Source organism: Falco naumanni, chromosome 4 (assembly GCF_017639655.2).
Source record: "Falco naumanni isolate bFalNau1 chromosome 4, bFalNau1.pat, whole genome shotgun sequence".
Taxonomy (NCBI): domain Eukaryota; kingdom Metazoa; phylum Chordata; class Aves; order Falconiformes; family Falconidae; genus Falco; species Falco naumanni.
The window spans coordinates 28,216,663-28,228,835 of record NC_054057.1 but is presented as its reverse complement, the minus strand read 5'-3'; the positions used below and the strand labels follow the sequence as shown (position 1 = coordinate 28,228,835).

General features: G+C 48.2%; 1 protein-coding gene across 3 annotated transcripts in view; it reads right to left on the bottom strand.

Annotated features, from left to right (window-relative positions):
• Positions 1-9,376: 9,376 nt before the first annotated feature.
• The window catches only part of LANCL2 (LanC like 2), a 29,918-nt gene continuing 27,121 nt past the window's right edge, over positions 9,377-12,173 (bottom strand). For all 3 annotated transcript variants that reach the window (XM_040589816.1, XM_040589818.1, XM_040589819.1), the window contains exons 8-9: positions 11,548-11,620; positions 9,377-9,806 (exon numbers count right to left, since the gene is read on the bottom strand). In XM_040589816.1, the coding sequence (XP_040445750.1) occupies positions 9,691-9,806; positions 11,548-11,620 (189 nt within the window). In that variant the 3' untranslated portion in view covers positions 9,377-9,690. The remainder of the gene's footprint in view (positions 9,807-11,547; positions 11,621-12,173) is intronic.

Here is a 12,173-nt window from a genome sequence, read left to right as displayed (position 1 = left end):
AGGTGACAGATATGTAAAAACTTCTCTCCTGTCTAGGTCAGGCAAATAAATAACTTTGTGGGACTGGTGCGTAAGAGCAGTTCCTTGACCTGATGCGCAGATGGTTTGGCTTTTGTTAACCCTTAGTTCTTTGTGCGTTTTGCTGTGAGCGGCCCCAGGCTTCCCAATTCACCGTCTCATGCTCGTGGGCGACTGAGCAACCACAAGTCAACACCTTCAAAGAAACACAGAGCCCCTTCACCTGCAGGGGCTCTCCCACCCATCTATGTCTAGCAAAAACGTGAAGCTACTCTGAGACGTGACTGATGGGACCTTCTCCCTTTGTGCATGCTCAGAGCCATGTCAGTAATGAGTGACATAAAGAAGATGCCATCGCCTTCTGCTGCTGAAGGACCTGCAGAGCCCTGCATAGCTGAGGGTTAGGAGTCCGGCATGGTTCTTTGGGTACCGGGCGAGCGCTTACTCGCTGCCAGTACACCGATGGCTCCTGTGTTGCTCCAGCCAGGGCACAGAGCTCACCGAGGTAGTCGGAAGACTTTTTTTTTCCAATTGCACAAGCAAGTGGCTTGTGAGGACTTGCTCCTAGGCAGCAAGCTGTATTTGCAGAACTGGCAGAAAAGAGTATCCCTTTTGTTACGAACGTGCGTCTCTGACAGAAAAAACGTGAAGCGTCACTGTTTCTAAACACTGTTTCTGACTGGTGGAGTCACCTGGAGCAGAGCTGGCTTTTGGGAGGCTCATTCCTGCAGACCTGACCTGGGTGGAATTGTAACTGAGGCTTCCCCTGACTGTGGATCATAACAAGGGACAAAGTGAAGTATTTCTGTGTGTGCAGTGCAGGCTGGCAGGCACTTGACAAAAAAGTACACTTCATGTATGATGACTAGGTCCATCTGCACACCACAACTGTATATATTTTCTAAATTAGTGTGCACTTGAGGTTTAAAGCTGCATATGTCACTGAATATGGGTGTGTATACACGACAGGTTTTTAAAAGCAAATCCAACCTTTCTTTTTCTGTCAATAGAAATTACAACAGACCTCATGTTAGTAGGTAGATGTTAAGTCCTTTTATATTATGAAATGTATCTATGACAGTTGGCATTTTCCTGGACATATTGAATAGAAACCTTTTATAGTGAATTCTTATGCTGTACATTGAAGTTCAACTTCTGGTAAAGTTTTCCTGAAGTCTGGCTGGTTTATTTGCTAGTGTTCGTGGCTGACACCACCTCCTACAGCACATGTGCTCCTCTGCTAGCAAACCTGCTTGGTCTGCTCTTGAAAACACAGCACCTGTGTGGGCATTCATATGAATTACTTGCAAACTGTTTATGTGCCTTTCCTCTCATTGCCACGCTTTTGCAAAAAGTTTTCTTTTTTTCTCCTCCCCCGTTTTCCCCCTCTTAGCTTAAAAAAAAAAAAAAAGGAAGTGGAGAGGAAGAAAGGAAAAACCCTGTAACTTTTGGTAGGGTGATATCAACAGTGTGAGGTTGATTGGGAATGTACATTGCACACTTTGCAAAGTTGGTTTGGAGGGTGAGTGGAACAGAAGTAGATCTTTCTATAGTCTCGGGGGCTTCTATTGCACATAAAACTTGTGCCGGCACTTCTTTTGAAATGCATTTTATTAAAGTAAGACGGGATGCTGCTGTATCTCTAGCCCTCTTTGTTGCCTTTTCCTGAATTGTATGTTTAGAATTCTTTATATTACCGGTAAAGAACTCTTGTGTGCAGAGGAGGAAAGGCAGGGCTAATGCCACAGAGAGGTTTGTACTCAACAGCACTTTAAGAGCCAGCTATGAAACGGGCCGCAGGCACACAGCTGGAAAGGGCAGAGCTACTTCTCAACAGTAGGCAGAGAGGACAGGCCAGGCGTGCAGTCCCACAGGTGAAGGAAAACAGCATCTTCTAACAGGATTTTACTTGGCAGCAGCGGTGCCCCAGGAGCTACCAGCAGCTAATGTGAGCTTCCCTGCGGTGCGCTGATGCTTTATCCGCTGGGATGCCCACGTCTGAATCTCTGGGTGCTGCTACTGCCCTCTCTAACCCAACAGAGATTTTGGTTCTCTAACCTCACTGACAAGGCAGGGTGGTGGTTGGACTGCAAAATGTCAGTGCTGGTGGCTGGGAGCCCTAGGGATGTGTGGGGCACTGCCTTGCCCCTTCCCCGGAGCACCGGGCCAGGGTGCGGGGCTAATCCCACCCCCCACCCCCACCTTTGTGATCTTGCCATCTACATCAGGAAGTCGATTTAATGTGTTGTAGGAATCAGTCCCCTGGTTCTTACAGAGGCATTTGATACAGGAGTTTTAAATGGCTTGAACAGGGTTTGGGCAGAATGGAAGTGCTTAAGTCAAGCCACAGAGCCTGGGGTGGGTGGGAGCCCGGAACATAAATGTTACTCCCTGGAGGTCCTTTCTTCAGCTGTGTGTCCTCAAAATGTGTCTGAAGTACCTGTGAGGAGGCAGTGACCGGGAGGAACATGCCTAGGTGGGTAAGGAAACCTTTGAGGTCTCTGCTGCTGTGACCCTGGCAGAAATGGGGAGGAGGAGAGGGTCAGGCACCTTCTGCCACGATGAAATCTCCAGCAGTGCTTTGAGAGAAAAGGCTTTTGGTGTGCCTTGCCCCCAGCTCTGGTGGGGCCAGGCCTTTGTACATCCAAGGCTTCTGCAACAGGCTGCGCGGTGGGATGGGGAGGGAACCTGCCCTTTTTGTGGCTGGGCAGTTGGGTTTCAGCTGGAGGTTTTGCCGTTGGTCCAGTCTCAATGAAGGAGAGCAAATGCCGTGGCTGGCTGTGTTCTGCTGGGGATTGTGCAGGGAGGGAGTCGGCAGGGGTCTTCATAGGCTTGGAAGGATCCTCGTGTGCAGCTTGTGCCTCTAGGTATGCTGTCATCAGCTTGGTCTCTCTGTTAAAGGTGGTACTCCTGAGGCTCCGTGGCTTGCAACGGGGAGCTGGCCTTCTCCTCACGCAGTAAACCTTCCCACCATCGCCTGTTTGCGGGGCTGCGGACCTGGTCGTGTTTCTGAGCAGGTGCCAGCTGCTACTTCTTCTTCTACCATCGCTGATGAGACTGAGAAGCCCTGTTTGCTTCCCTTCCCATCAGCTGTAGGTAGCCACGCGTGACCAACACATCATCCACCTGCCTCCTGATGAGCTCTTGGGCGAGTGCTGCCCACCTTATCCCACCAGCCGTGTGGCTCCCCGGCCAGAGGGGTGCAGGGCTCTGCTCTCCGCGTGGAGGGAATAGTTTATTTCTTGAGTGTTTTTCAGGTCATTACTTGAACCAGTCTGCCTACCGATCCTGGAACACCTTGAGATTTGTTTTGGATTATGTCAACTCGATTGGCTGCCTGATGACTGCTAAGGGTAAATGCTTGTGACAGGCTTATCCTGACTCCTCCACACCCTAGTCATGCACCTCTTTGGTGGAACAGGCCTTAAATCGTGGTTTAGGGGGCAAGCTGAGGGTGAGGAGGGCAGTGTCTGCCTGCCCTTGTGTCTGTCGTGTGGGAGCCACCCTGCCACCGCCTGCAGCCACCAAACCCCGGCAGCAGGGGACAGATGCAGGTGGTACCGTGCAGCTGGTCACGCGCTGCCTGTCAAGTGTATTGCAGACTGGGTGATGTGTAAATGCTCAGCTTGATGGGATTTGGCATAAAATCAATTCCAATCCCTGCATGGCTGCCCTTGACTCCTGCAGCCCCGTCCTGCATGGTGGCCATGGAGGGCTGGCAGGGCAGTTGGTGTAGAAAGCGCTGGCAGGCCTGGGGTAGGTGCTGCTCGCGGGAGCCTTTTGGCTGGGAGGGTGGGATGTGGGTGACAGGTGGGTGGGTGTGACCCAGCACCAGCAGAGGCACAGAAGCGATCCCGTGTCCATCAGTAAAGGCGTGAAGTGGCACAGCTTGAAAACTTGCTGCTCGGCATCCTGTGTGACGCTCCGTGCCCAGGGGCAGCTCAGGGGGTTGGGCAGACATCAGTTATCAGCCGGGGTTTGTTGGGGGGTTGCAGTGGGTTGAGTGGGGAGGAGAGGAAGAATATGCTTGCAGAACCATCTTCAAACTAGCTACTGTCAGGAGTAAGCAGGGGTACAGAGCGACTCAGTGACAGTGGGGCTGGCCTTGCAGCTGCTCCATGTCCTGCTTTGGGACAGGATACTTTGGGAATTGCTTTCCTTCAGCTTTTGGTTCCCATCCCCTCCCTTGTACGCTCCATGTGTCTCCTTTCAGCCCTGCAGCAGGAGGATGCTCCCATCTCGTTCAAGGTGATTCCCCCTCAGAAGAAAAGCAGCGATGGGAATGGCTTGCTTTGCCCTTCAGCAGGGCTGTAAGGCCTCCGAGCAGCCAGGCCAAGGCTCACCCTTCAGCCACTGGTGACACTGCTCGAACTTCCTCAGGCTCCCACCGAAGGCAAGCGCTGGCTCTTGCCAGAGCATCTCGCATGCTCAGGAGGTGCTTTATTTTCCCACAAAATTTTCTCCCCATGAAAGTGCTGTTCTCCAGCGTGCTTGCTGCCTTACATACTGCTGAGGGAAGGCTCCATATTAACGGATGAATTCAGTTCATTGTGGTCTGAGGGTTCATAAGGTTTTGCTGCTGCTTCAGCCTTGCAGCAGATCCACAGCCCCGGCACACGCTGTCGGGCAGAACCAGCCCTGCCAAGGGGTAGACGAGCGAGCCCAGCACGGCTGCGCTGCCAGGCTGAAGCCAGTGCAGTAGTACTGTCTCGTTCATCGATGTTTTGTTCTTGATTCTCCCCTCCGTCTCCTCCTCACCCGTGTGACCGGGTTGCCCCATGGCTCATAGGAGAGGGGCAAACGTCACCTGCAGCATCCTGCAGCACCTTCTGTGCCTCTCAGCAATTAGCAGCAGGCTGACTCATCAGTTGGACTGTAAATAGGACCCAGCTTGTCCTGGAGGGTCCTGCCATTTCTGTTCGGGGCTGCCAGGCAGCTGTGCCCATGTTTCATCACTTTGGGAAAAGATAATTTTTTGTTTGGTGGGTAGGTTTTGTGGTTGTGGTTGTGTTTTGGTTTTTTTGTTTTCTTTAGGGTGCTGTGACAGCTTATGCTGCTGTGAAAACAAACAGCTGGGATTACATTTTCTAAGCCCTTCAGACTATGCGAAGAAGCAAAGGAGGTATTGCTCATTCTTCCCTAATTCAAACGAACCAACCACCCCCAAACCCTCAGATGGGTTAGTTTTAAAGGCATCTACCCAAGAAGCCACTTTTTGGCATACAAGAAGATAAAACACCTTGTCTGATAGTGGAACCTTACTTTTCCCCCATCCCCCTCCACTAGCATCACTACTAATTCAGGAGGCGACTGAAATGGGCCAGGAGCTTTGTGGGCCCTGGGGCCATGGCAGCCCTCCTCTCTCATGCCCTGTTGCTGGGGAGCTGAGCTGCCTGCTAGGATTTTATTCCAGGATTTTACAGTTGCTTGTACTCTTTGACAGGGAAACTACTCCACAGCCACCATCCAGGGGAGGCTCCGGCATAGCGGTTTCTACGATAAGGAAGCTTCTAATAAGAAGGGGAGAGGTACAACCGGCAGCCACCGCCCCAAGCTGCCACGTCTTACAAGGTGAAGGGGACAGCAGAGAAAACAGAGGGAACAAGGAAAAGTTAAGCAGCCCTCCGACCCCAGCCCTGCACAGGAAGGTAGCTCGCTAGCTGCACTTGCATGTTATTTTTGCTTTATGTAGTGAGAGAAGGCACAGGGTAGGTGTATGTATCTCTGCCCACGTCTCTGGCTCTGTACTTCTTTCCTGCTGCTTAAGCTGAGCTTATCGAATAGCTGCAGCTGGAGTTCCAGCAGCCCATTTGCAGGCATCAAGGAGAAGTGACGGCTAAAGACATGTCACTACTGCTCCCTGCATACAAATCACCGTTGCTGTGCTGGGCAGAGACTGGGTTCCTGCACCTGTGAATTGACCTGAAAACAGGAGGAAAACTAACAGTTTTCACCAGGAAAAGGACTGCTGCATCAAAATATGCTGATGGGACAGGGCTGAGGCAGCAGGCTGCTGCCTAGCTGTTACCTGACACGCGGCACACATGCTTCCTCCCACCTCTCTAACCTACCCTATTTTGACTGTGCTAGAATAGCCCTAACAATTTTATCTATACAGCTGAATTGCACAGATTATTTTCAGTTCCCTACCTACAGGCCAGAAATAATGCTATTAATTCAAAAAAGCAGCAGTTGCTCTCAATGGCAGAGGGCTGCGAGTCGCACGTGGGGTTTTATGAAACAGAAATACTGCCCCTTGCTTGCAGCATACTTGCAGTTTCCTTCTGTTAAAGCCTAGCTACAGAAAAACATGAAGAATTCTCAGAGCTGGAAACCAGCTTTCAGTCACCTGGAGACAGGCATGTCTTCTTAAAAACCAGCTAGTCATGAGTCAGGCTTTAGCAGCTTTGCACTAAGCGATGTACAGTAAAAATCACCCAGGAGAAGCAGCAGTAGAGAGACCTGCAATGCTTGTAAAAGAAGGTGGTTAAAAAAAAAGCGATTTTCCCACTCTCCGGCATGTTTTATCCTGCAGGACTGTGAGATCAGAGGCAGTTCAGCAGTCAGACGAGTGGGACCATCATCGCAGTGCTGGAGGGAAGGAGTACTACAGGGGGTGGGGGTGGAGAGAAGAACCACACAAATTACCACCACATAGCTTGATCTTTACTAATAAAGCCAAAGAACAAAACAATCAGCATTTTTTTCCTCTTTTTCTGCCCAAAGAGCATCTCCATTTTTAACACTACTGCTTTTTGCAACAGATGGACTATTACACACAGACAAAGCAAACTAGGGACTATTAAGACATCTTCCACATTCTTAGTTTGATGTGATTTCTGAAAACAATGCCTTGGTGAAATGCAATTTTTCACCTTCACACACTATCCTTTCTTAATGGGCCACCTAGATATCACAGCGCTGCAGTGAACAGGGAAGAGGAGCCACAGGGAAAGTCATGTCAGAAAGACAAGGCAGACACAGTCAGACGCCTCACAACTCAATACATTCAGTTTCCAGTCTTGCTCCATTCCTCCATTCCAAGAGGATTTTGCAGGGAAGCCGGTGCCAGGCCCCACCGCAGCAGAAGGCTGGCTTGGTACAGAGAGCTGGTAGCTGACTTGCTCGTTATTGACTGGTGCAACTCAAGCATCTTGGAGATCTGCTCAGTATTAAGCTGTTGTAAATGTGTATATACCTCTATATTTTTTAAACCAACAAGATTTAATTCCTCCTGGGCTCCAGCCAGCCAAATATTACATCCCACAGGTGCCGTTCCAGGCTCAGCCACCAAGAAGGCGTATCTGTGTACAATGACTGAATGCAAAAGCCCTGCCTGTTGACCCCCTGGTTCAGCAGTCGGTACGACACGTGTGGGATTTGCCAGGAAGGCCAGTGGCTTCTGTTCTGTGTTTGCAAACCTGGCAAGCCCCTTCCCCGTTAACCCACCCCACACGCCCTGCAGTCTCAGGTGAAGGAAAAAAGGGGTGGGGGGCAATATGGAACAGGATCAGAGCTGCCCTCTCCCTTCTTTGTTAGAAATTTCTGTGAGACTTCAAACCAGGCAAGTCTCCTCCCTGTCCACGGGCAGGAACACGATCCACAGGCTGAAGAAAGAAACCCAGAGTTAGACCTCAGCACGCTGGCCACGGAGGAACATGGCCCTGGAGGTGGCCTCTACTGGTACACGCCCTGCACTGCCTCCCACAACCAGCTCTCCCCATTCCTCACCCATCCCTCCGTTCTGCTGCTCCGGTGTGCTGCACCCCAGCTGCTTGCCAAGCAGCAGCCCTCCCCCCCCCCCCCGGCTTTTCAGCATTTCCCCTCATCTCCAGCTGTACAGCTGCAGCCAGGTTTGGTGCCCCCACGTCATCTCCCCTTTGCCAGAGGAGTGAAAAACCCTCTCCCACTGCTCCCGTGTTTTAGTCCTAAGTGACAAACCAGCAGAGGAGCTACGCTGTGACGTTACGCTGTCCCTGCACTGGCACTGCCGCTGTCGTCCAGCAGAACTGAATTTGCAGATTATTAATATCCCAATGGATTTGGCAGCCAACGCTATAAAGCTCAAGGCAGGCAGCTGCTACCGTTCAGAGACTTGCTCGGGAGCAACGGTGCATCTCCAAGCCTGACCGAAGCGCTGGCGCTCAGCACATGGCCCACAGGTCACGTATCGCGATGCGCACCTTGAAGGTCAAACTGTCACCTGTCACACTCTGCCCGACAGAAGAGACCAATTAAAATAACCACCTGGAATGACAGAGCACAGGGAGACCTGCAGGAAAGATGACAACAGAGCTTGAGCGAGTTGAGTATGCTACGCTTGCCTTTCTCAAGCAGTAAGTGTACTTACTATTTGGAATGCCTAAGCCACCGTAAGTGTACTCGGAGTGTGTCCCACTTCTCCCCAACTCAGGAGCACCTGGAGGCAGGTCTAGTATTTCACAAGCCTACCACACCACAAGGGGAAGCAAAGCACTAGCAGCACAGTTAAAACTAAGGGCAAAGGGCTTTTTCTGTTGGTTTGGGTTTGGTTTTTTTCATTTTAAGATGAAATAAACTTCAATTACAGCCTCTAGCAATGGTTTCATATTGCTTATTAATTTTCTGCAGCCTCCACAAGCAGCTGGTATTTGTCACTTCTGTCATACTATACGGGCTAAATGCAGCGGGGCTGGAAGAGGGAGGGAAGGGCCCAGAACAAACCACCACCTCGGTTTGGAAGCAACAGTCATCCCGAGATACCAGCAGAAGAAACTGCCCTGACGCCCTCCCTTACTCATTTGTATACTAGATGCTGCAGGACAGGTTTATTACAAATCCTTGTGCAGGGGAGAAGCACAGTTACACTGTCCCTGGCAGCAGGAGGTTGGTACAGGTAGTTCCACCTGTAGTTTAAGCTCATGCCACAGGATGATGCTTTGCAGAGGTGGGGACAAGCATCTCCAACCTGCTCCAAGTGCTTAACTGGCTAACCAGGTGCAGGTATGGGAGGGAGCCGCTCTTTCAGGCTTTCAAAACAACCTCCCCCAAGAGCAGCAAAAGACAAGTCAGGTCCCTTCCGGCCTGCGAAGTTTCTGAAAACAGAGATGGCCTCACACCTCTTCATTGAAAAGGGCTGATCTCCGTCACCTTAGCTTCTGGGGACTGTGGAGAAAAAAGCAGAAAAATATGAACGTAAAACTGTTTTTCATCTCTTTTTAAAGCTGCCAGCTCACCAGTGAAGCTGGACACTGTCCTGCAGCAAACTCTCTGGCGTAAGGTGGAACTCTCTACGCAACCACGCTGCAGAAAGCAACACTGCTGTTGTGAGTCATGCACGAAGGTACAGGACAGAGAGTCACAAGGAGACCAGCTTTTTGCTAACAACAAAAGACTCGAATCAACACACAACACCAATAAACATGCAGAGCATGTCAAAGACCTGAAGAAGACAAATACAACAGAAGAAAGTTCAAAACTTGACTTCTCTTGTCCTGCATCTGAAGGTGTCACTTTTAACAGAACTCAAATGTGGCTTCTCCCGTTCATGCTCTAATGACTTCATGGTCCTTTGGGGCAAGAGGGGTGAGGAAAGGGGTTTATCCATCCGTAAGTTCAGGGTCGAGTTGGTTCAGTATCAGAGGCACTAAACAGTCTCATCTCTTGGCATCAGTCCCCTTTCAAAATGATCTTTTAACTGTCCTGTTCCACTTTGTTTTCCCTCCTTTGAGGTCCAAGTTCAAATGCTGGAAACTGGGAAGTCTCCGGCACTGAAATATCTGAGAGGAAGTGAATAGCTCCAGCCATGCCTAAAACATAATGAGAAAAGAGATTTTTGCACATCTTTGACATTAAAATAGCACAACTGACAACAAAAGCAATGGCACCTGTTCAAACAACCTCCTCAAGTAGATCTTTTTTTGAACAGGTGGACTTAGGGCCTACAGAAAGGCAAGTACTTTACCCAGGAACCCAAGTTTCATTGGAAAAGATCAAAGGCAAACCCCAAGGTCTCTCTGCTACCATCTTTTCAGCTGCACAATCTCAATGTTACTTCAATTAAAGAAAAAGTAAATCCCAGTTTGGACTGTCCCTCCAAATCTGAGCAGCTCTTGCTTGTCATTTTACTGATTAAAAACAAAGGCAAAACTTTATTATACTTGTAATGTGAAGATTAATTTGTTCACTACTCATAGAGGTATGAAACACTAACACCCGCATCACCTAATAAAACTCTTAGGGGGACAGATAAGAGAGGCACCCTACAGCAGGAAAGCATACAAATAAAATACTAGCTCCATTTTATGATCAAGTTAAAATTCTATTTCATCAGCAGCTAAGCACATACAAAGGAACCTTCCTGAAATACAGCATCCGATGCAAACGAAACCAGACAGTCCCATAAGATGCACATGCAACTTCCACTGAAAGTGTGCACATACACGCAGAACTGGACAACTTCATGCACAGTTTTGGCTACAAAAAAATAATCCCCAAAATTAAGACATTTTGTCTCAAATTTGAGACTTCAGATCTTTCTTAAAAAAATTCACTGACATTAAAAAGCTAAAACAGACGCTGTATGTCAGCATTAAAGCACAAATCATCCTGTTGTTGGCAGTACTCCACCTTCCCAACAAATTTCAAGCTATTATGTAACAGATTGCACGGCTGCTTTTTCCCTCGAAAAGTGCATGCAAGGGAGCTCTCAGGAATAAGAATATTTACATTTTCTCACTTAAACATTAAGACATCAACTCCGTACTTAGAAGAGATGCATATAACTACTGCTCTCTTGTGTTTACACCTTGGATTGGTTTATTTGTAAAATAGTCTTTATTTGGTCTGCTGTAATCTCACACATTTGTGATAGGTGGCACACTAGGCTCACGGTTCACGAGGCAGCAGCCCTACTCAAACCTCACTTGGGTCTGTTGATTCCTTGCTACTGTGTTTCCAAAATATAAGGGTGAGATAGGGAATGGAAAATAAACTACAAATTAAAAAACAGACAAAGCTCGAGGACAGTATTTAGGAGCAACTCTGAACTGACAGAAAATTCTCTAAGAACTTTGTATTACTTTTCTGTTTGAGTGATTTGGGTTCATATTAAAACTTAGCTTTTCCTTGCTTTGGTATTGCAGCAAAGGCGGCCTAGCTCTGACAAGCCAGGAACTACTTCGAGACCCCCTATGCACAGCTGCTCCTCTGCCCAGTCCCTCTGCGACAACATCTGTGACAAAACTGCTGCCCAGACTTCTGTTTGCTTTAAGCCAAGAGGCACCAGCACAGCAGAATTTTATTCCAGAGTAACAGTGGCACTGGCTTTACATTGGCAACTGCTGAAACGCAACCAAAAGCGGAAGTCATGATAGCAAATTACTGTCTTTTGTCTTTTTCTCCCCCCATTCTTTTAAGCAGAGGCGGTGGTAGGGGGTGGCTCTATTTTTAATAGTAGAGGAACCCACCAAAGATTTCCCAACTCCTAAGCATGTGCCAAAACCTTCTTTCCTGTATAACACAACAGCATTAACACCACTGCCACTTTACCTTCAAAGAGAGAATAAGGTCGGTCAGGAATACGACATCCATGTGCACCATACTCCAAACACCATTCAGCAAACTGGAGGAAAAAATTTTAGAAACTGTTTATTTAAGACTGCTAAATGCAAGCTTGAGTATCTGCTTATCTTTAATAGGTACTAAACATAAAATAGTGTAAGCAGAGACAACACAGAAATCACTGTCTGAGATCAATTTGTCCCACTTCAGCCAGGACAAGGCTGCCATTAGGTTGTAGGATATGTATTTCCACAGCACAATTTTCAGTTTCATAACGATGTAATTACAAGGGTTGTACTTCACTTTGTTTTCTGTAAATCAACCCTGCTACATGTCAATGAAAAATGCTGTGAGAGCAGACACTTTCATTTTCAAGGGCAAATTTTTTCTAATATTATAATATCAGCTTCTTATCTGTCTTGGCACTTAATTTATCCACGTGCTCAGGCCTTAGGGTTGTTAATTGCATTTTGGTTTTCTTTCACTTCTGTGCACTAATTTAGAGTATTAAATCTTCAGCTGCTGTTACTTAGTTTTATTTATTTGCTCTCCCCAAGCCTTAAGAAAATTTGTTATAAATACAGTTAGACAATTATCGCCATCAATATCTTGTT